Here is a 22,935-nt window from a genome sequence, read left to right on the forward strand (position 1 = left end):
GCATGCAAATGAAAAAATTGGAAAGAAATGAGAAAAGCTCTTGGACTGGGAAGCTTCTTTGTAGTTTGGGCACAGTGCTACAAAGAGAAGCAGTATTATAATATACAAGTCCACCAGGAGCCACTTTTGCAGAGGGGATGAGTCTGAGAGAGGCTGGGGGAAGCTGGCAGAGTTGAGGAGAAAAGCTTCAGACACACTGGCTTTGCACACACAGAGTGAGGGAGACTTTGAAAACAGCACATGGTTGGGAACACACTGCTGAGAAGGGTGAAGCAAGCTTCTAGAGGCTTCCCTGCTGCACGGGCAGCAGGAGGCCAGGACCCCACCCCTGAGCTCACCACTGGAGGGGAGTGAGTCCTTGAACATCTCGTAGAACTGCGTGAGGTACATCACCATGGACAACTTGTCTGGCTCCCCCACTGAAGCCATCTCCTTGCCCGTCATGATGGGAGAGATGCCCAGTTCCTTCTCAGCGATGTCAAAGGCCAGCTGGTTATTCTTCTCCACATTTTGCTCATCCAAAGCATCAAAGTCTCTGAGAGACAGGACAAAAAAAGGATCAGGCTGGGCTAACTGCCCTCAACCATAACACAGTACTCTGTGCCACTACAGTCTCAGCCTCTAGGCTAAGGTCCACGGAGTCCAGCATCACCCCTGGATCAGAGGGCAGATCAGCTTGCCTGGACCCCCAGTCTTCCTCCTGACTAAGGGTGGGGGGGGTGATTGGGGAGAAGATGTGGTGGTAGGGAACCTTGCATCCTCCAGGGACACCAGCTTCTTACTATAATGTAAGCTCAGGCAGGAACTCCCTTAATGTGTGTTCTCCCACACCTGTCCACAGCACAAAGGAAACTGATGTCTGAGAGTGACATGACCCTGACTGGACAGAGTTTTCCATGTCCTAGGGCTGACACTTGCCCTAACCGTTCCTGTAAATTTCACTCAGCTTTCTCCTGCGGGGAAATTCTAAAACCTTCCTCAAGGTTTTTCCATTGCTGAATCCCGTGGGTGTTCCCGTCTCCACTAATAAATACCCTCCCCCTAGGTTTTAAGCTCTAACTACTCAGGAAGCAACTGCTGAGGTTTTCCCTCAGCTGACTTCACACTATCCTGGCAGCCCTTAGTTTGTGTTAACCTACTGACTTCAGGGAATCTTTTTTTTTTTTTTTTTTCCCATTTAAAACAAATTACTTTTCTCTTAGATTAAGCCTATTAAAGCATGGACATTCATCTTGAATACAGTTCAGACGGTGCTGAGTCAGGCACTGAGGGCTTTCTGACCTCTCCCCAAGCCTTCTTCAGGCTACACCTGGGTGTTCCAACAGGACCCTCAGCTCCACCCGACCCATCCACCTCACTACTTTCTTCCTTGCCTTCCCTGAGACCTGATTTACAGCACACACACTTCCCCACACACCTCAGCTCCAGAGACACTGTCCTGCCACTCACTCGGCTGTTCTCCCTCCTCAGCCTTCCCCAGTGTGAGTGATGAAACGTGACTTTCATTTACTCTTTGACCAACTTCTGGATCAGAGTCCTTTACTTGACATAAAAAAAAACCTTCTCCATTCCTTTAATTTTGCCTGGGAACCCAAAGCCTGGTGTCCGCTAGGCAAAGGCTACACTGGCACCTCTCCACATGTATTTATTCTTTCTAGAAGACAGTTTCAGTCTGAGACTCTTAACTCTCCTGCTTAATTAATCCTCTTAATGCTGGGATTGCAGGCTGGCCTGGCTCCAGCTGTTTTGTCTTGTGGTGATGAGGATCAGAACCCAGAGCCTCACACATGGTCCTCATTATTAATCTATACCACTTGCAAGGCTGGTTTTATTAGCTCTTACATCATTAGCTTGCTAACATCACAAACAGGGGCTGTGTCTTTTAGGAGTCCTTAACCAATCATTAAAACAACAGGGAAAAACCCTGGACCTAATGATAACAAAGGCAGCCAAGACAATCCACCATGCTGTGCTTCTGTCTCTGACTCCGTTTGGCTTCCACAGTAACTAATGCCTGTGGGGGGTGGGGGGATCTGAGCACTTTGTTCACGCAGCTGACCTGAGGCCACTCTGCACTGACTCTGTAGAGGGATGAGTAAGAGATGGCTTATCAGAGGGACAGCAGGTAAGATGATGTTTCATGATGCTCAGGGGCGAACACTTGCAGAGAGTATAATCTTTAACAAGGAAAATGCCCAAGACTATCATAAATCAGGTACGAATCTATTGTTTTTCATTGGGATGAGCTAGCCAAGTGTTCTAGCCAGGTTTCCCTTGTGACCAACAGCATCTGGGAGAGAGCTGGCCAAAAATGAAGAGTTCAACCTGGGGCCAATAAACAGTTTTCCTTTGTTCAAAGTTAACAGGCCCAGGTGGGTGTTAAAACTAGCTGTTGACCTTCTGAACCGCTGTGACTTTTTTTTTTTTTTAAGCCAACTTTTTGGGGATTGAGTTTTAAATACAATGAAGGCAAAATCTGGGCCTTCTAGAGAAAGCATTTTACCATGTAATTTATACCAGGAAAAAGTATGAAATTTGCATAAGGGGCTCTGGGCTCCTTGGTAAATATAAAACGAACGACAAAATTGGTTATGACTTACATTAGATCGGGGCGGTATCTGTGGATGATCGCACACAGGGCCAGGCCACTTTTCCAAGACATAGTGAGATCTGTCACGTTCACTCCTGAATAGCCGTCTGTCTGCCTCTGGCACCACCCCAGCAGTTTGCTTGAACGAGCTACAGACTCTAAAACAATAGAAATAATTACTGAAGTGTGCTTACCTCATAGCACTGGCATAGCGTTTGCTCTGCAGTACAAATATGCCATTTGAAAAAAATCACTGAAAGTAGGGACAAAATGTCAGCACTATTTTCAGCAGAAGGCTGTAGAGCGCAAGTCGATGTCGCAGGCATCATGACGGTACCATGATAATACAACTTTAGGTGCCACCTATCCGATTCCTGGGTCAATGCCCCAGACAGATACCTCGGAGCAGGGTGACAAGGACCTGCCGCTCTGAAGCCACTGTCCCAGCAGCACTCTTGGAGACAAGCGAGTGGCAAAGTGCCACCTGTGGAGCTGATACCTCACTGGCGACAGAGTCAAGATCTCCCTGGAGAGTTGCCTGGCAACAGGCTGAGGAAGCTGGTTCCTCCACAGCAACACCCAGGAGATTAGATTAGAAAAGATTAGAAAAGGTTTCTCCTGTAGTACCTTAAACCCAAGCAAACAAAACCTTAGTCGCCTTTGCTAAGTTCCTGACTGAGAGCCAAGTGAAGAGTCTGTGGGGTGACAATGGCAAGGCCAATCAGACCACAACCGTCCTGAACCCAGGCTGGCAACCTGTGTTACAAACAGTCACATGTGGAGACCAGGACAAGGCAAAGACACACACATTTTTTTTTTTTTCTGACTTGTTGACGTGTCTTCATCATGAGGAGTTCTGCTAACACTTAAGAGAACCTGTGAGCACTGATTTGTGCTCAAGAAGTCTGTTGCTGTCCCCGAGGCAGCTGGTATTTAGCTTTACACTAAGTCACTTGGAGATGTGTAAGCAGATTAAAAATGACTGTGATAAGAACCTTGCTAAGTCTTTCACAGTGACCACACGGATTGAGACAACAAATGGGCCCACTTCTGATGCTGTGTCCTGGCTTTGATACTGACCTACTCAGGTGTTTCCCATGTCTGCTTATTTATCTACTCCACGCAGGCAACTTCAGAACCACAGGTGAACACAGTAACAGTGAGTGATGCCATCTCTGTTCTCAAGGGGTTGACACCCCAGGAAGATGTTTCAGACTGGCTGCTGGTTTCCATATCTACCGTCACATCTCATGACCACATTAAATCAAACTGTTCAAGATAGAACTCAAACCTATCCGGCCTCGTCCACCTTCTTGTTTGGATTGATGCAGCATAAACCACAACTACCTACCTGGTATCTCGCAGGACAATTAACTCTCCGTGCAGATCCATTGTGGTGTCTTCAGACTTTTAATATTAATAACAACGACAGACCTATTACTGTTTCCATCTACTGCGTGCCAAGCGCTGTGGTAAGCACTGTGCCAGAGACCTCATGACCACAACCCCAGAGCAGGGCTGTTCCCAGATCAAAGGCAAGGAAACTGAAGTTCTGAGGTTCTAACTCCTATGCCCAAGGCCACCTGCTTTACAGATGGCACAGGTAGGATGGAGAGCAGTTGATGTTCCCTTGAAGGAGGAAAACACCTTCCTCCCAGCTTTACAAAATGCTGTCCCAACTGAGCATAGTCTTAGGAGGTGCTGAGCATACAGAAGGCAACCCGTTAGCTGAGGGGAGAAACTCTACCCCACAACTATGGAGAAGCAGCAACTATGTGGGAGTGGGACTTTCAGTGATGTGGACATTTGGAGGTCACCTGTGTTCCTGTAGGTCAGCTTATTACCTCACTGGTTCACAGAGCTGCCCTTGAGTGGACTCAGTACTTTGGTCTATTGTTGATTTCCTATCTGGGGCAAACAGACATCTGTTTATAGCTCCCCGGGAAAAATTCATACAACAATAATTTACCTCTGCTCTTACACTGCATTAGGTCACAGTACTTTTCTCTGGGTGTGAGGATTATTTTGTGTATTCCAGAAAGTGTAAGCAATATCCCTGACTTCTATTCACTAGATGCCACTAGCAAACCTACCCCAGTCATGACAGTCGAAACATACCCTGGCAGCAATCTAATAATCCCAGAGGGTGAAACCACTGGCCACAGCCTTTGATAGCATTGCGGTCATGCAATGGCTTGACAGATGAGTACAGACTTCTTTCAAACAGGTTAGCCCATTATTGGAACTCACCATTGCGAGTCAGCTTGGGAGTGGTTCGGGAATTCACCAGGTTCTCCATTTCTAGATGAATATCTTTTGTTTCTCCGCTATCATATAAATGGCGCACCTGGCAGAAAGTTGAAAGGTTGGAAAGGAAAAGCAAACCCCGAACAACGACTCAAAAGAAGAATGACCAAATCGACGATTACAGAGGCAAGCTGGTAAAGTCTATTTATATTTACTTTCTGGTAGAGCTGGGGGTGGAGGTTGGGGTCTTGCATGGCTAAGCAGAGCTATACGCCATGGTAAAGCTTAGGCAGGGTCTACATGACGACCTCAGAGCTTTAACGGCATGAAGTTACTGGAGGCACACGAAACCTGGCCGTAGGCAGCTGGGCTGAGAGTGAACCAGTTGGCTCTGACCTGGGGCTGCCCACCTTCGCATTGTTCAGCACTATTCAAACACATACAAGAAGCCCGTAGACACCAGGCAGAAGGCAAAGAAGAAAAGCCTCTAGAGTACAGACGAGTGTGTGGAGCAGGCTGCTTCCTGAAGAGTCTGCTCCTCGGGGCTGCTGTGCTCTGAAGTACGCCACTCTCGACAAGAAGGCGGCTTTACAGATTCTGGAGAACACAGTACAAAATCTAGGCTAACGCCTTCTACACGCAGAGAGCACCTGAGCCCTCTAAAGCCCATCTGCCTAACAGTGATGCTGTGTGTGGGCAGGGTTATCACCTACACTTCTCAGGTGAAAAACAGGCTCAGAGAAAGCCAAACCACCTGGCTGAGTGCCAGGTGACCGGTGGTGATGTCGCCGTGATGTCACCCTTCCCACCTACCAAGCTGGCCAGTGCCCTTTTCCCCATGCCACGTGGCTTGAATTAGGAGGTGTGGGTAAAGTCCTAGGTCTATTGTTTTTGTGACTTCTGATCTTCTACAAGTCATTAAAAAAAAAAAAACAAAAAACAAAAAACAAAAAACAAAAAAAAACAAAAAACAAAACAAAACAAAAAAACCCTCTGCTTAGCCAGGCATGGTGGCTCACAACCAGCACTCAGGAAGCTGATTCAAAAGGATAATCGCCACTTCAGAGCCAGCCTGGGCTATGTAGTGAGTTCCAGCTGAGCCTGGGTTACAGCACAAGTCAACCCACCCTAACCCCAAACAAAACAACTGACCAACCAATAAAGAAAAAGGACAGACTGACCCTTTGTGATGAATGTGTTAATGGGAAACAATACTTACTTTCAACAACACAGAGACATCAACATGGATTACTTAGTGTGTGTTGTATAATAACAAACACAGCTTCATTCGTTCCTACTGGAATATATACTATATAATAACAGTTATACACATTCCTGTCTGATCTATTGACCAGAGTTATAAGCATCCAGAACATGAGCCTAGGTGTACAGAACTTACAAACAGACTCTTACCTGGCTTGGCCTGAGGAAGTTGATGTTAATATTGGGATACCTAGTGACAGGGTCGATGCTATATTGGCTGAAGTTTTTGCTCACGTTCTCAGGGGTGGTCTGAGGCAGCAACCTATAAATGCTTTCCCTGCAATGACAATATAACCGTGTGTTCGCAGCACCAACAAGAACCAAATCAGTCAGCCAGACAGTCATCGCAGATGAATCTAATCAAATTCCCAGTACTCTGTGATTTCATGGTCCCGGACCAGGGAGAGTGTCGAAAGGGAGGAGCAGGGGCAGCGTGGTGGGCAGCAGCAAATGCTGGTAAATTAGAAAGCTGGTACACAGTGTGCCAGTATTTACCATGGGTTTTAAGAAATTAAAAAGGAACCTTGTGGCCAGTTTTATAGGGTTACAGGGGTGCAGAGTCTCATGCCATGGAGTCGTCTTTGCTGACCCTTCCCCTCAACAGTAGACTATACTTAATCTGAAGTATGAAGGGTACTTCCAAAACACCTTCTCTGTTAGCACAGAGGACTGTTTTATTCCTCGATGAGTCTGTCAGGGCTGTGGTTATTTGCCCAATGGTCATGAGCTGGAAGTCTGGACCTCCCTCAGCACAGTGCTGGTGAGGTGGTAGTTGTAGTAACCCACACATATAATCCTAGCACTTGGGGGACACTCAGGCAGGAGAATTGCTTTGAGTTCAAGGCCAGCTAGGACTACATAGTGAGTACTAAGCCAGCCTCAGGTACTGAGTGAGACTCAAAGCACAAGACAAAGAAAAACACGAGCCTTCCCACCACATCCAGATGCATGCCTTAGAGATTTAAAATCACTGAACATGTTGGTTTTATGTCAGCTTGACACAAGCTAGAGTCATCCACAAGGAGGGAACCTCAGCTAAGAAAATGCCTTCATTAGATCAGGCTGTAGGCAAGCCTGAAGGACATTTTCTTAATTAGTGATTACTGTGGAAGGGCATAGTCCACTGTGGGCTGTGCTATCCTTGGACATGTAGTCCTGGACTCTATAAGAAATCAGGCTGAGGGGGGCTGCTCTTCCAAAGGTCATGAGTTCAATTCCTAGCAACCACATGGTGGCTCACAACCATCTATAATTGGATCTAATGCCCTCTTCTGGTGTGTCTGAAGACAGCAACAGTGTACTCATATATACAAAAATAAATAAATAAATAAATAAATCTTTTAAAAGAAAGAGAGAGAAGGAAAGAAAGAAAGAAAGAGAGAAAGAAAGAAAGAGAGAAAGAAAGAAAGAGAGAAAGAGAGAAAGAATGGAAGGAAGCAGGTTGAGGAAGCCATGGGGAGCAAGTCAATAAGTAGCACCCTCCATGGCCTCTGCATCAACACCTGCCTCCAGGTTCCTGCCCTGCTTGAGTTCCTGTCCAGACTTTGATGAGGAAGAGAGATACGGAAGTGTAAGCCAAATAAACCCTTTCTACCCCAAGATGCACTGGTTCATCACAATAAAAGTAACCCAAACGAAGACAGAAATTAGGACCAGGAGTAGGGTACTGTTGTGACAGACCTGACTGCTGATTTGGGGGGGAATTATGGAAGACTTTGGGACTCTGGACTAGGGAAGCATCTGAACACCGGGAGCATGGCCTCACAAGCCATCCTGGTAGGAGTTAAGAAGACAACAGCACTTAGAACAATGTGTATTATGGAGGCGCAGCCCAAGGGGTTTCAGAAGAGAACAATGTGCCGGCCAGTGGTGGCACACGCCTTTAATCCCAGCACTTGGGAGGCAGAGGCAGGCGGATTTCTGAGTTCGAGGCCAGCCTGGTCTACAGAGTGAGTTCCAGGACAGCCAGGGCTATACAGAGAAACCCTGTCTCGAAAAAACGAAAAAACAAAACAAAACCAAAACAAAACCAAAAACAAAAAAAGAAGAGAACAATGTTAGCAACCAAGCTAAAAAGCCATTCTTGAGATACTTTGGGAGGGGAAAAAAGTGGCTGCTTTTTGCCTTTGTCTTAAGGCTGAAGAGTCTGAGACTTGATTTTGCTGGCAGAAGATATTTCAAGACAGCCTAATAATGACTCTGTCACATGGTTATTATTAACCATTTTTATGCAGGTCCACAATAAAAGAGAACAAGGGGGGTTAAAAAAAACTCCCAAAATATACAGAATATAGGCACAAGGAAATTTAATGGTGGCACCAAGGCTTGTGCTGAAAGAGATGGAGAGAGGCCTGTTGGGAAGTGGAGAAGGGTGTGGTGTGGTGAGGTCCATGTGACTACCCTCCTCCTAACAAGCAACAATGAGCCAAAACTGCTGCAAATGGGACGCAAGCAGGGGTCAGGCTCCATCCCAGGTGGACAGCCGGACTCGGAAACAGCAGCCCGAGCTCAGGCTTTGGAGGCAAAGGATGTATGGATAAAGGTATTAGGGTTAAGGAGAGCCGTTGAGCCCAGGCATATTGTAGGGACGTCCCTGAATGGAGGCCGCCAGGGGCTGCAATGTGAAGCTCTGAACGTGAAGCTCACTGTGCTGACATCCCAGGATAATGGAAGGGATGGACCCTTGGGATGCCTGCCAGGGAGAGTGGAACATGGGGAGCCTAACTAGCCCAGTGTGTTTTGCAGGTAGCACAGCTGGCAGGACAGCGCCTTCCAGACCACTGGACATCAGACATGGAACTACAGGATTTGGAGCTTGCCCCATGGGTTTCTGTCTTGCTTTAGCCCAGTAGTTCCACATCGTACCCCTCCCCCCATTCTGCCATTTTTGAATGGTAATGTATATTCTGTGTCATTGTATTTGAAGTATGTAATTTGCTTTTTGATTTTATAGAGGCTGGCAATTAAGAGGTTGCCTTGAGTCTCAGAAGAGACTGTGACTTATAAAGAGTGTTGAGCCATAGACATTTTTGGATAGGCAAGATATTTATAGTAGGACTAAATGCATTATACATTACGATATGGTCAGAAAACTATGGAGGTGCGGGGAGCGAAATGTGGTCCTCAAAGGCTCATATGCCTGAATAGTTCATCCCAGTTGGTGAAACTGTGTGGGAAGGATCAGGGGCCTTGTTAGAGGAGGTGTGTCACTGGGAGTGGAAATTCCTTTTTAGCCCTTCTCTCTGCTTCCTGCTTCTGGACCAGATGTGACGTCTCAGCTATTACTTCAATGCCACACCTGCCTGCCTGCCTTCCTGGTGCCATCTTTCCTGCCATGGTGGTGTTTTGAAACTGTAAGCCCCCAAATAAACTTTCTCTTCTATAAGCTGCCTTGGTCATGATGTTTTTGTCACAATAATATAAAAAAGTAACCAAGACACGGAATCCTATCAATGGTCAGTTTCATCCAGGAAATCTCACACGACCATTTCTCCTGGTCAAGGAAACCAGCAAGTAAGCCCTGTGTCCTGGCCTCATTCACAATCATCTCCTTCCAAACCCCTGATTCTCAGGGGTGCAGGAGATGTTCACAGGCATGCTGATGTTTCCCTTTCAGCTGGCCACTTTTAATATTTGCTATGCCCACTGCTATGCTGGCTTTTGAAACACAGCTGCCAGCATGCTGCTTCTGTGCGTTTGCTTAAATAATTATTGGAAAGAAATCAGGACCAGTCAATGGGCAGATGACCTTGATGTTCTTGTGATTTTATAAAACAATACCTTGCCTTTCTTCTAGTGAGACAAGAAAGCATCTTTAAAAACAGAATAAAAAACAAGAGGGAGAAAGAACTTGCACGAGGCCAACTCCCAAGTCCTGTAAGAAGCACCCATGGCTTATTCCCATTACCTTTCTGCCAAGACTTCCAAGGGGCTGGTGCCCAGAGACCAGCTTCGTACCATCCAGGCAGAGTCCATAGCAGCCAGAAAGCCCCGGGCTATTCCTGTCCCCATTGGCCAGAAAGGCTGTAAAAAGAAAAGAGACACAAGAGTTCAAGTAATTCAGCTATTAAAGGAGGGAAGCAATCCAGCATCCCAATGGCCCATCATCTTTTCTCCTTGCTGGTACAACTCCTGCAAGAGTGTGTCTGCTCACCCTCACCCCTGGACACCTAGAGGCACTCCTCACCATTACTGCCTCTTTACCTCGGCCTCTATCTACCACTTAGTTATCCTCTGCCGCCTTCTTTACTCACCTCCAGGAGGCTGTCCCCAACCAAAGCTACTAGTAACTGGTGTCCGTTCTGTTCCCGTACCAAGGCGGCATTTTCAGAGGCGTACATGCAGGTAAAGTCAAACATGGCCACGTCTGGCTGCCCATAGTGATTGATGGCAAAATCCAGAGAAGGCAGTTGCTGCTGGGTAGAGAAGTCTGCAGCCTCCCGGGCATAGTTCAGCAGGGCCTCCTGGTCCACATTCTCCCGGGAAAGCAACAGCTCTGTGTCCGTGTAGTCCTGTCCAGGAAGAGAAAAAGCCAAGATGGAGCAGCCCAAGCAGGGATGCCCAGCTAGCCAGCTAGAGCCCCACAATAAACATCAGACATGGCCTTGTCTCATGGGGCTTTCCTCCCTACCATGTTTTTCATTCCTAAACAGAATCTTTTATACCAATTAAAAAGAAAAGGTATTGGGGAGGGGGTGTGTTCGTTAGGAGTGAATCGGTTTTGCTTCCTAAACAGACCTGGCTTTTCCACTCACTAGAAAAAAAATCTACTGCAATCCTGACCCATCTATCTCAAGAGTTGTTAGAATATCAAATATCAAGTTTAGAATGTTTCCCATGATCACCTTAATCTGCGGGTCTGATAGCTTATGGCAGCAAGAAATTCAGAGTTATCACACCCAAAAGGAAACCTGAAAGCTTTAATGCACAGAGAAGTAGCCTGTTAGAGCAAGAGCAGGTCCAGAAGATGAGATGGACCATGCTCAAAATGAACCAGAGATTTCCAAATCATACAGAGGACTCTGCAAGGCTCTATGGAAATCCACCAGGAAACATAAAGGACAATAACACAAAATGGGCTCTCCATGTAAAGTCAAGTGTGCACCCCTAAAGAGGGGCCGATGGGTTCCAAGTACCCCTAACAGGACCCAGCTACAACGATAAGCTGTCAAAAGCCAAAACACAGAGAACGAAGATGGTCATGGAGATACTGTTTGTTCAATGTTAAGTGACCGCCATGACTTCAGTATTTAGCAGGATGAGCCCCTTACACTATAAAAGTATAAATCAGACCTCTGCAGCTCTGCAGCCCAGATTGTTCTTATTTAATTTTAACTGAAAACTCAGCTCTGTGTGGATGGTTGGTCTGAGTCCTAACTCTGTTCCCAGGCGTCCCACCTGTGGTAATAATGGCAACAGAAGAGCCCCAGATAATGAACTAGCCAGCTGTATAAAGCATGTAGCCAAACACGCCTGGCTTTTGTTTGGCAGGGTACTCTGTACCCTTTGTCTTGCTGCTCCCTGCACACCACGGGGCTGCCATGCTGCCATGCAGACACGACGGTGGAAAGGAGACTTTGTGTTGCAAGCACGTGTTTGTCAGCTCTCTCTCCAGTCTGCTCTAGATAAAGCAGTAGTGTGACTCATTCTAAGAGGCCTGATGTGCTGCCATCCTGCAGACACAAAGGGCTCCCTGAGAGTCAGCTCTGAGGCTGGTGGGAACTGCACAGGGCCAGGTCAGTGCATTTGAGGCCTCTTCTATCCATTCACTGCACAAAGACAGTAATTCTCACATCACAATCTGTGAGAGCCAAGGGAGCGGCAGCCACGCTCCTTAAGGAGCCAGCCTGCGATTTCGATTTCAAGTCTTCAGCTCAGGGTATATTACACGATTAGTCATTCAGAGAAAGGGCTGAGCTGGAACTGGCTAAGGATAGACACCAGGCCTTTGCTGTCAATTAGAAGAAGCCTTGAGGAGCTGGAGAGATGGCTCAGCAGTTAAGAGCACTGGCTGCTCTTCCAAAGGTCCTGAGTTCAATTCCCAGCAACCACATGGTGGCTCACAACCATCTGTAATGGGATCTGATGCCCTCTTCTGGTGTGTATGAAGACAGCAGCAGGGTACTCATATACATAAAATAAATCTTAAAAAGAAAGGAAAGGAAAAGGAAGGAAGGAAAGAAAGAAAGAGAGAGAGAGAGAGACAGACAGACAGACAGACAGACAGACAGAAAGAAAGAACGAACAAGCCTTGAATATACCCCAGTCTGCTCAGGTCAGTGTTCCTTGGACCTCTAGTAACCACATCTGTGGCAAAACCCAAGTCTTTGTCAGGCTGCTGTAAACTCCAAGTGCTGCTTCTTGATTCAACACCCTGCCCTCCAAAAGAGGACCTACTAAGGTAGGGCCTGCTGGGGCTGGCATATAGTCTCAGCCACTCAGAGGCTACAGTAGGACACCTCCATGTTCAAGGCTTGCCTGGGCTATGAAGCTATTTCAAGGCCAGACCGAGCCAGTTAGTAATCGCTTGTCTCAAAAAAAAAGTTATTTGAAAAAAAAAAAGTCTAGGGGGGCAGCTCATGGCAGAGTTCTTGACTAGGGATGCATAAGGCCTTTGGTTATGTAATTTGCTATAACTGCAAATCAGGCTACCTAAAGTTAAACTTATACATGACGTGACAGCTGCCAGTTGCTCTAAAACAAATAGCCAAGCAGGAGGGGAGAGAGGAAGAAGTTGGGCTTATTCAAACAATATTGGCCATGCTAGTAACCATTGGAGCTAACATAATCATGGCCACAAAGGCCCTTTCTACTCTCTTCCTCCTCCTCCCCTCCTCCTCCTCCTCTTCCTCCTCCTCTTCCTCCCCCTCTTTATAGTCTCAATTCTTTAGAACAAGAATACTTTTAAGTTAAACTAATAAGTAGCATCGGTTTCCAGATGTGTTCAGTGTCATTTTTATTCCCTTACAGGGAAAACAAACAAACAAACATCAGAATATAAAATTCTTCTCAGTGATCGTAATCAAGTGGTTCAACAAAAAAATGTTGCCTGAAAGGAATCCAGTGCTCACATGCAGTATCACCCCTTTGTCCAGCAAACTCTGCTTTTTGGCCGTCATGACAAAGTAGTGTGTGTCATCTTTGTAGTAGACGATGTTCTCTAAGTCAATACCTGCAAGCAGAAGACAGATGTGTGAGAATTCATGGAGACTGGGCCATCAGGGGATCCGAAAGGCGGGGCCTGGGTCTCATGGAAAGGGCAGCAGAGCACCGGGCAGGAAGGCTGTCTAGGCTGAGCTTCTCACTTCCTCAACAGTGCATGGAACCTAGGAGGTTTGTTTTCTTCTGTGCTGCCCTATAACTCACTAGGCATTAAACAAACACACCAGAACAGGAAAAGCACAACAAAGGAGAGGCCAGTCTACAAGAAAAGATAGTTTGTTTACCAGGTAAACCCTCTGTGATAACCAAGGATGCTTGAGGAATATCCTAGATTTCTAACAAGATAGATGCCTAAATGCAGACAAATATTCAATTTTTATTCAGTTAACCTGAAAGATACATGGAGTGGAAAGAAACCAAGCTCTAAAAAACAGAATGAAGATAATTTTTTTTTGGTTTGTTTTATCGCAACAAAATATCTATATCTACGCCTACCTCAATCCATCAGAAAACAGCTACAGACAAGCCCATTCCTGACTACCAATGGTTGCTGGTGATCCCACATGACCTCAGGGAAGGTCAAGAGTGATACCAAAGGTCAGAGTGTCAACCAAACCAGAGCTGCCAGTGAGCAGCCTGCCCAGCCAACAGCAAACCTGGCTTATGCAGTAGGGGGAAGGGGCTGGGGATGAGTTGGCAGAAGGCAAAACAAACAAAGTCAATCCCAGAGCAGGCCGGAATCTGTGCTGAGGACTGACACAGGACAGCAGCAGTGTGCACCAACCTGTAGCTTCTCTCAGCTCCTGGAAGAATTTTTGGTTGAATATAAAAGCCACACCACTGATCTCCTCCACTTTGGCCTCTGCGGTTGTGTTGCGGTTGATAAAATTTGCTGTAATGGCAATAGCTAGCTTGCCCCGAAATTCTTTTCGACGAAATCCTACAGGGAGAGAGAGAAGGGGTTGGGTCTTTAAATGAGAGAACATGTGTGTGTGTGTGGGGGGGGGGGGGGCGGGACAGAGTCAGGGAAAAGTAGGTTGCTCACCTAGTAGGAATAATGAAACAGCACATGCTGGAAGCCCTTCCATTATCACTGACAACGGGTAATCCACGCAAAAAGTCCCACCCATTATTAGGGACAACATGAAATCCAAACTACCAGATTAGTAATCAGTACTAACAGTTACCGTTACCCTTAACGTGGAGGGGTGCTATGTGTCTGTCACATCTGTGCATGGACTAGAAACTGTAGTATGAATATCTTTGAGCACAGCTCAATGTCCTAGTGTCCTGAGAGAAATATCCTTGCAGGCACTGACTGGGCGACACACTTGCAATCTCTTAGGGGTGTGGTCTCTGGGACAAGTCAGCCTCCCATCTGTGAAAAGCCAGGCAAAGGAGAGTAGGTGGAAGCCAGTACCTTCTAAGGTGTTCCTACGCCCATCCCCACCGATGATCACTTCAAATTCATATTCTGATACAGGATGAGTTTTGGGGTGCACCAATGCTCGCCATCCTATCCCTGTGGGCCAAAAGCAAAATGCAGGTCATAACCCAGACACAAAGATCACACCAGATCCCAAGCCACAGTGCTATGCGAGATACAACAAGGGGTGGCCTCAGGCAGGAAACTTTGATAAGAGCTCACAAAGACTTTCTTTACCTTTGAACTTTTTATAATACACATGCCCACCATGCCTAATGCTGTGTCAAAGGCTCGAAAGTCCAGAAAAGCCCAGGCTGCATGAACAAAACCCCTTTTAGTCGGAGCTGAAAGCACCTGCAAGTCCTTCTGGCTCCTCCTGTGATCTCGGCCCTCGCACCCCCCTCCTCCGCCCAGTGCGACTCACGTTCGTTCTCTTGGTCCTCAGGAGGCTGAACAAGTCCTTGGAATTCCACATTGACATGGATCTCAATGCCCAAGATCAAGGCTACCTTCAAGAGGATTAGCTGGAGCTGACGGATACCTAGCAGAACAGAGATCTTGACGACGAGGAGGGCAAGAGGTGCTTACTCTCAGGTGCCTACCTATCCATCTCAGTTTAGCTTCCCAAAGGCTGTCACAGCAGAGGCATGTCTCAGAAGTTCTCATTTCTTCCTCCACATTGTAAAGGAAACATCAAGCAGTGGAAGAACCATTCTGGATATAATAGACCACCCTGCTTCGGGAGCCGGGTATTCTGAACGATCTGCCATGACTATAGAGACAACACAGAACTGTGGGCAAGGAGAATCACTCTTCTATTTCCTGGGTCCAGTGAGGTCACTGTTATCACACAGTCTTCAGAGGAACCTTGGTACTGTAAGCCACAGGAGAGGTGTGCCCACTGCTCGGACTCCTCAGCATCTGCCTTCCACCCTAACCCCTCGATGACCTCACACACTCCTACCAGATGCACAAAAGAAATCCAAAAGAACCCCACCCTATCCCCACCAACAGTGACTTACAGATGTGCAAACTGAGGTCCAAAAGGACTGACAATCCTGTTCATTGTCACAGTAATAAACATATATGATGTCTAATGGGTCCCCACCAGATCTGGAACCAATGCCAGGTAACAGAGACAGAAATCCTCTCTCTGACCTAAGATACTGGCTGTCTGCCCTAAAATAAATCTGGCCACAGATGAGGACCACAAATCCAATCAGTCAACGACCTTTGGTCCTCTCTTAAGGCCAAATTTACCTGCAGCCTGTGACTAACGAGCAAGGAGCACTCGCAAATCCCCTGCTAAATCATCCTGGCTGCTCCCCTCCTCTCCTCAGATGACCATACCCTTGCCCTTCTGAGTCACACTCCCAAAGCCTCTCTGAGACCCGAGCTAGCACACACTTTATTTTTGTAGACAACTGTGGGTTCTGAGATGCTTTACAAATTACAGCCTGGCAGATGGGCCAAGCACTTCCTCTTGCCAGTGGAATGTGGCAGCCGCCAGCTAGTGTTGGATAAATTGGTATAACCACTTCAAACAGCAAAAAAGGTCTAATGGCTGAGCGTATTTCCAGGTCACATATGGAGGAGCTCAGAACAAAAGCTCCTTACTGCCATTTCCCTGACTAATTAATGACAGGAAAAAGATTTCTCTAGCTTGATGATACAGACGCTGTTCCAAACTGGTTTCAGTTTAAGCATTTACAGTCATGAAAACAGGACCGACCGTCTTAGACAAACACAAGGCCCTGAGTTCACTCATCACCTAACACAGACTCTCACTGTGGACTTGGCATATGTGTCCAAGCCGTGACTCTAACTTATGTGTGTATGGTTTCCCAGGTCTGTCCCCATGGCACTGTTTGCCTGCTCGATGTCCCCATGGCATTGTGGAGGGAGTACAGGATCACAATGCAGCGTCAACACTTCTTCCACTGAACTAAGAACCATCAGAGGGTTCAAATCCAAACTGTCCACCTTATTCTCAATGCCTACCCTTCCCCCTCCACTGAATTGCACATACCATGGGTACTCAGCAAGAGTCCAAGACCCAACCAAAAATCCGTGGAGACAGGGTTTCTCTGTGTAGTCCTGGCTGTCCTGGGATTCCTTCGGTAGAACAGGCTGTCCTTGAACTCAGAATCTGTCTGAGTGCTGGGATTAAGTGTGCGCCACCATTACCTGGCCCCCAACTAAGGATCTTTAAACCAAACTTTAACTCCTTTTATACAAGAGACCCACTTGAGGTTAAGAAGCCAGCTTATAGACGAGGACAGCAGGTGAAAACGCTAGGTGAGGAGCAATTCCTCACCTAACCTACTGGACAACAAAAGCAGGAAGGGCTGGTGCTACTCACTGATATGGTCGATGGCTCCGGCACAGAACTTGCCGTAGAATTTCTTGGCACCCAGGCCTCGAAGATCATGTATGGTGAAGGGCCAGAGATGTAAGACATTGTTGCGGGAGAAGGCATCTCGCTTTTCAATCACCACCACCTTGGCTCCCAACAACGACAAGTCGATGGCTGTTCGGAGCCCACATGGGCCAGCTCCAATGATGAGACACTGAAAGATACAGGTGCTTTCAGGGCCAAGGCCATGCCTCTCAAATCCCCCTTCTCTTAACACTCACTCCTACGGCCAAACTCCAGGACTAAGACACCTGAAGCCGGTCTAGGATCACAGAGTCCTTGTAGTGGCTTAAAGGACAAGCTCATGATTGCTGGACTGGAAAGACTGAAACCCTGGCATGTCTACCTCAAGAAGCTCAGAGAACCCATAGATTAGCAAGATTTAAATGGGGCATTATCTTAACAAACAGTATGACAATCACATCTTGTCTTTCATCAAGACGGGACCCTTAGGAAGTCTCTAAGGTTCCTGCCAAAGGAAAGGTTATTAGCCTCATTCAGGCGATTGATCTGGGTCCATCACGTGAATGCCTCCCAGGAGGCAACTTTCAAGACTCAAAGGTTCATGTATGGAAAAGATTTTTGATTTTCAAAAATTGTATGTATGTATGTATGTATGTATATATGTATGTGTGTGTATATGTATCTATTTTATCTATCTGCCTGTCCATCTGTCTATCTACCTACCTACCTACCTGCCTCTATCTATCTATCTATCTATCTATCTATCTATCTATCTATCTATCTATCTATCTATCTATCTGGTGTGTTTAAGTTAAGCCTGAGTACATGTATATACACCATCTGTTTAACTCTTTCAGCAGAGGTCACAGGCATCAGATGCCCTGACAGTGGAGTTGTGTTCTGTCTTGTTTTAAAATATATTTTGTGTGTGTGTGTGTGTGTGTGTGCGTGTGCGCACACGTGTGATTTTGAGGAGAAGAGGGGATGCTGAGGCTGGGGACCCAGGGCCTGTGAAGCAAGCATTCTACCTCTGAGCTCCCATTATTTTAAGTTAAAGTATAGTTGCTTGTGAAAACTAGGCCTTCAGATCCCACATTTCTCTATGGGGTAGCTCTCTTGGGTGTCCCCACAGGGTAAATTAAAAGTCATGAAAAGCCAGAATAACAGCCCTGAAGCCACTAGAAATTTGTTTACTAACGTTCCCCAAACTTCTCCCAAAAGGATTTCTTCAGAGAAGGTGGCAGGGAACACCTCTCTCTATCCTTCACTTCCTCACTCCTATCCCAATTCAGGTGAGTGCATCTCTCAGGTCTCAGTCCAAAGCTATTTCTCAGAAACTAACTTTTTTCCATGCTAGGAAGACAGCACTAGAATGACTTCAGTTCACAGGACTCTTGTTTGTGAATTACAGCAGACCTTGTGACAGATCCTTACCAGGTGCTAAATAGGAAAGATGACCCTGGAAAAGGTGACAGGCCAGGAACCATGAAGTCAAGGATGTTCATACGAGCCTGGCTGTGTCCCTGCTAAGCAACCTGAATTCTCCTGCCAGTGTGAGGCTAGGTGAGGTGCCAGGAAATAAAGTTTCTAGCCACCTACCCTCAAACCCTGAACATTCAATAACTGACTACACGAAATACACTCAGAGTCTGGTGGGTGGAAGAAACCCCTTTACCCCGGCTGAGCCTGGCTCTCCTCCCAGCCTCTCCCTACCTTTGTGTTGGTGCAGGCTTTGCCTTTTTTGTAGTCTTTGTGACTGCCCCGCTTGTCCAATTTGGCCCAGAGGGCTTTGGCCTTCCAGTAGTTGAGCTTGGACTTGAGCTTGTGGTAGAAGGAACGGTAGTCCTTGGGCTTGAGCTCCAGGTGGTCGCAGAGCTCTTGGAAGGCCCTGAGGGTCCCCTTGCAGGTGGTGGCCTGGACAAAACGGTCAAAGAGGACGTGGGCTTGGTTCGTTGTCTCCTGCTTCCTCTCCTCCATGTTCCCCTACTCTTGGCACAGCTCCACAGAGGGGCGGTGGAATGGTGCTGATCCCCCCGGCACTGTCACCTTAATCTAATGGAAAACAAGGAGAAAAAGGAAATGGTTGACATCTCTGTTCATTTCCCCGGAGACAAGATCCTGCCCAAAGAGCAGTGACAGTCACATCCCTGACCGGTGTGCAATAAACACTCCAGGCACCATCCCGGGGTTGGGAAGCTGACAGTCCAGTGGGCGACATGATCACAGAGACGATGTTACAGTGGGCAATTCACGGCCTGCCGCGGCTTCGGCTAGGCAAGGCAGGCACGGAAGACTGGAAAGCACTGGGAAGCAGGGAAGTCACTCCGGCTGTTTCACCAGGGTCTCCTACCCATCAGCCAACAGTGATTCTCAGTTGTCTAATGGAGGCCACTAGGAAACTACAGCAAGCCAAGAGATTAAAACCATAAGCGCTCATTTGTGGGGATGGCTGGTGAGCTCACTGTCCTGACCCCACTAAATGGAGGTTCTTAGTATGAACGACTTTGAGGTTTACTGAGTGGCTGGCGAGAGGGACCAGGTTTAGGAGGCATCAGTGTATAGCAGGAATGGAAACTATCTGCCGGGCGGTGGTGGCTCACGCCTTTAATCCCAGCACTTGGGAGGCAGAGACAGGCGGATTTCTGAGTTCGAGGCCAACCTGGTCTACAGAGTGAGTTCCAGGACAGCCAGGACTACACACAGAAACCCTGTCTCAAAAAACCAAAAAAAAAAAAAAAAAAAAAAAAAAAAAAGAATTAGTACAGAGAGGGCTGAAGAAAGCCAAAGGGCTGTGTCAGAGATGACTAAGAAACAGAAGACACACTAGAGTCACTTGACACATAAGACTCACAAAGCTTTCCACTGCGTGTGGTACATGAAGGATGGGTTTGCGGCCATCGCTTTTCCCACATTCGTATTTTACAATAACAATGATGTTATTTATACCAAGTACTTATCAGAAACAGTCACCACCACTCTCCGTATATGTATGCAGACAGACATTTGAACAGGTGGGAAACAGCAACCTTATGTACTTCCTTACCCAGGCCTCCACTATCCCTTTTGTGCCATGTTTTATTTGAACGACTATTTAGAGACATATGACAGGGAGCGCAGGGAGCCCCGCCCCAGCCTAGAGTCTGTGCTGGGGGTTGCACGACCCTCAGAAGTCAGTCTTCCTTAGGCAGCTTTGAATTCCCATTTTGGATGGTCTGAGGAGGGTCTCCAGGCTTGAAGCATGATGACCTGTAAACTCTTGGAGCCCCGGAGTCCTCTGAGTCTAATGCTAGGACAATTCTGGCCGCAGCACTTTGTGGTGATCCAGTTAGAACAACCCACCACATCATTAGTTGCCTCTGGGATAAATGAGAGTGGGTGGAACTTTGCTGTGAAGAAGCTTTACTCTGGGGTGGGGTGATGGAAGGAACTCGGGAGATGCATTGCACTTAGGGCTGTCGAGCAAGGAGCAGCCTGTTAGCTAGTGGAAGGATTCAAGCTAGTGGGAGCCACCAGGCTGCTGGTGCTGCCTGGAACCAATGCCCGGAGACAGGCCCTAAATTCTATGACATAGATGACCTCACGACTGAGAGAAGCTGTTGCTTTGGACAAATTACTGAGCAACAGAATGCCCTCAGTGAAGCGGGAAGGAACAGTTTGCTTTGCTTATAACCTACGAAAACTTCACAGGATTAAATCCTAGCACCTGAGGACACATCTCAGGTTTCATAAGAGTGGCTGGGAAGTACAGGGACTGGTGGTTCCCCTCCGGTTTCCCAGGAGAGAGGACAAGCCCAAGAGTTCAAGATGGTGATTCTTACCACACACATTGACTTGGCTTTTTAACCACAAAACTGTGACGAGTTACTCAACAACCCTCCTGGCTCTGGATATTATAGGCCACATTGCTAATAAACACGGCCTGTCTCGATATCCATGATGTGGATCTTGGCCAAGAGTACAGGATTTAAAAAAAAAATTAGTGAATTTTCTGGGGTGTGGCTCAGTGGCGGAGCATCTCCTGACATGTGATGTGAGAGGCTCTGGGTTCCATCCCTAGCCCCACACATAAAAAAATACAAAAACAAATAAAAGAAATCCTGGAATTAATTAGAACCAACCCCCGGTCTCCCCTAAATAAAGGTTTATTTTAGGTCATGGCAGCAAGCAAAATATTTTGAAGGTCATAAAAAGAGTCTATTCTTTTCTTACAAGCCCAGGCTTATCTTAGAAATGGTGGCCAGTCAAAAGACAGCTTGTAAGAGCCGAAAAAACCCAGACACCTTTATGAGAAGGCACAAGAAAGGGTGGCTAGGAACAACCGGTGTGAACAGATGTCAGAGGGCGGGCATTGCCCTGTGCCTTCCCATCCCAACCCCCATACCCTACCCATGTTCACAGCCACCGTAATGCTATTGGAGTTACAGAGCAACATTCCCCAAGTTCTGAACACACCTGGTCTGACGACCTGTGCCAAGAAGGAAAATAGGTTTTCTCTGTTCCTCATCGGCAGCCACTGACTACCTCTTGGCAGAATTCAATGCACTCAGAACCTTGTTCTGAATCTAGCAGATTCAGGATTGTACACAACATATTTCTTTCTTTCAGTTTGTTTTGTTTTGAAGACAGGGTCTCACTCACTATGTATCTCTGGCTCTTTTGAAGCTCATTATGCAGACCAGGCTGGACTTGAACTCACAGAGACCTGCCTTCCTCTGCCTCCCGGGGCACGTGGCACTGCGGCCCGCTCTACCACATATTTCTAAAGCCTTTCGAGGTTGTAGCCCTGTGTAGCCCTGTGCTCACACTTCCTTCACCTTGAAGACCATCTTGGATATGACTTTCCAAACAACAGCTCTAGCCACTGAGCTGACAACCCCTTGGCTAAGTATTGCCTACTCTGAGGTAAATACTCCCTTCCCCGGAGCTGCTGAGGGCTGCAGGGTATTCCCTAATCAAATTTCATCATGGCTGAACACTTTCATCGACAACCATACCTGCCCCTCTTTGGAGAGTGTAAGATGCTAGTCTAACGACTTGTGTCAGCCTAGGTCCCCACAGGGTGCAAGTGTCTGCTCTGGAGTAGCAGGCAAGTATTAGGTGCCCTGGCTAAGGGACGGTGACCTGCAGGGCACTAATGACACCAGATAAACAGAGGTAGGCTGGTTCTCAGAACAATGAACCAGGCATCCCGGGTAAGACTACACTAGACAGAGTCCCCTGGGCTGCCTTCCCTTTCCACCTCTGTGAGCCAGGTGAGCAAAGCAAGAGGAGAGCCCGGGCGGCCAGCACTGTTCGGTTCATTCCATCTGCCTACGCTCTGCCGCACGGGGACTGTCTCACTCCCCAGCTCACTTGTCCAGTGTTATGACTCACACCAAGCATGGCCAGGAAGAATGGCAGATGGGCCTATCCTGTTAGGCGTCACTTCCCCTCCTGTCCTGAAGGTCAAAGCTGCATCAGTCTTCCTGCCTTCTCCTCACCCAGTGTGCCATCCACCCTAGCATTCTGGGAAAAGCCAACACTCATAATCACAGGAACCTAGAGACCAGGAAACCTGGCCAGAAAATGCCAGAACTCCTGGGAATGGAAAAGCCGAGGTGTGCCAGAAAAGAGCAAGGGAAGTCAGGAGCCCGAGGAGGAAGAAACAACGAGGCCAGGTTTCCAGAGCATCTGTGTGGCTCTGCAAACCAACACTCTGGGTGTTTTGTCTCAGCTGACTGCCGACTCCACAGTTCACACAGCCTGGGCTGTGGAAGAGAGTGCTGGGGAGACAGCAGCCTGGAAGAGCACGGGGACAACAGCATTGTATGTATGTCTCTTAACAATAGGGAAGGTTGGCCTGACGGCCAGCCCTTAGAACAGATGGCC

The 22,935-nt window shown here is 47.3% G+C and overlaps 1 protein-coding gene across 21 annotated transcripts in view; it reads right to left on the reverse strand.

Moving 5' to 3' along the window:
- Mical3 (microtubule associated monooxygenase, calponin and LIM domain containing 3) overlaps positions 1-22,935 on the reverse strand; it is a 194,537-nt gene that overhangs the window by 87,478 nt on the left and 84,124 nt on the right. For all 21 annotated transcript variants that reach the window (XM_076940475.1, XM_076940486.1, XM_076940473.1 and 18 more), the window contains 12 exons: positions 18,781-19,119; positions 17,050-17,257; positions 15,112-15,228; positions 14,682-14,783; positions 14,046-14,201; positions 13,171-13,271; positions 10,354-10,611; positions 10,008-10,123; positions 6,251-6,377; positions 4,841-4,937; positions 2,601-2,748; positions 339-535 (listed from right to left, as the gene is read on the reverse strand). In XM_076940475.1, the coding sequence (XP_076796590.1) occupies positions 339-535; positions 2,601-2,748; positions 4,841-4,937; positions 6,251-6,377; positions 10,008-10,123; positions 10,354-10,611; positions 13,171-13,271; positions 14,046-14,201; positions 14,682-14,783; positions 15,112-15,228; positions 17,050-17,257; positions 18,781-19,044 (1,891 nt within the window). In that variant the 5' untranslated portion in view covers positions 19,045-19,119. The remainder of the gene's footprint in view (positions 1-338; positions 536-2,600; positions 2,749-4,840; positions 4,938-6,250; positions 6,378-10,007; positions 10,124-10,353; positions 10,612-13,170; positions 13,272-14,045; positions 14,202-14,681; positions 14,784-15,111; positions 15,229-17,049; positions 17,258-18,780; positions 19,120-22,935) is intronic.

The sequence above is a fragment of the Arvicanthis niloticus genome, chromosome 9, assembly GCF_011762505.2.
Source record: "Arvicanthis niloticus isolate mArvNil1 chromosome 9, mArvNil1.pat.X, whole genome shotgun sequence".
Classification (NCBI taxonomy): domain Eukaryota; kingdom Metazoa; phylum Chordata; class Mammalia; order Rodentia; family Muridae; genus Arvicanthis; species Arvicanthis niloticus.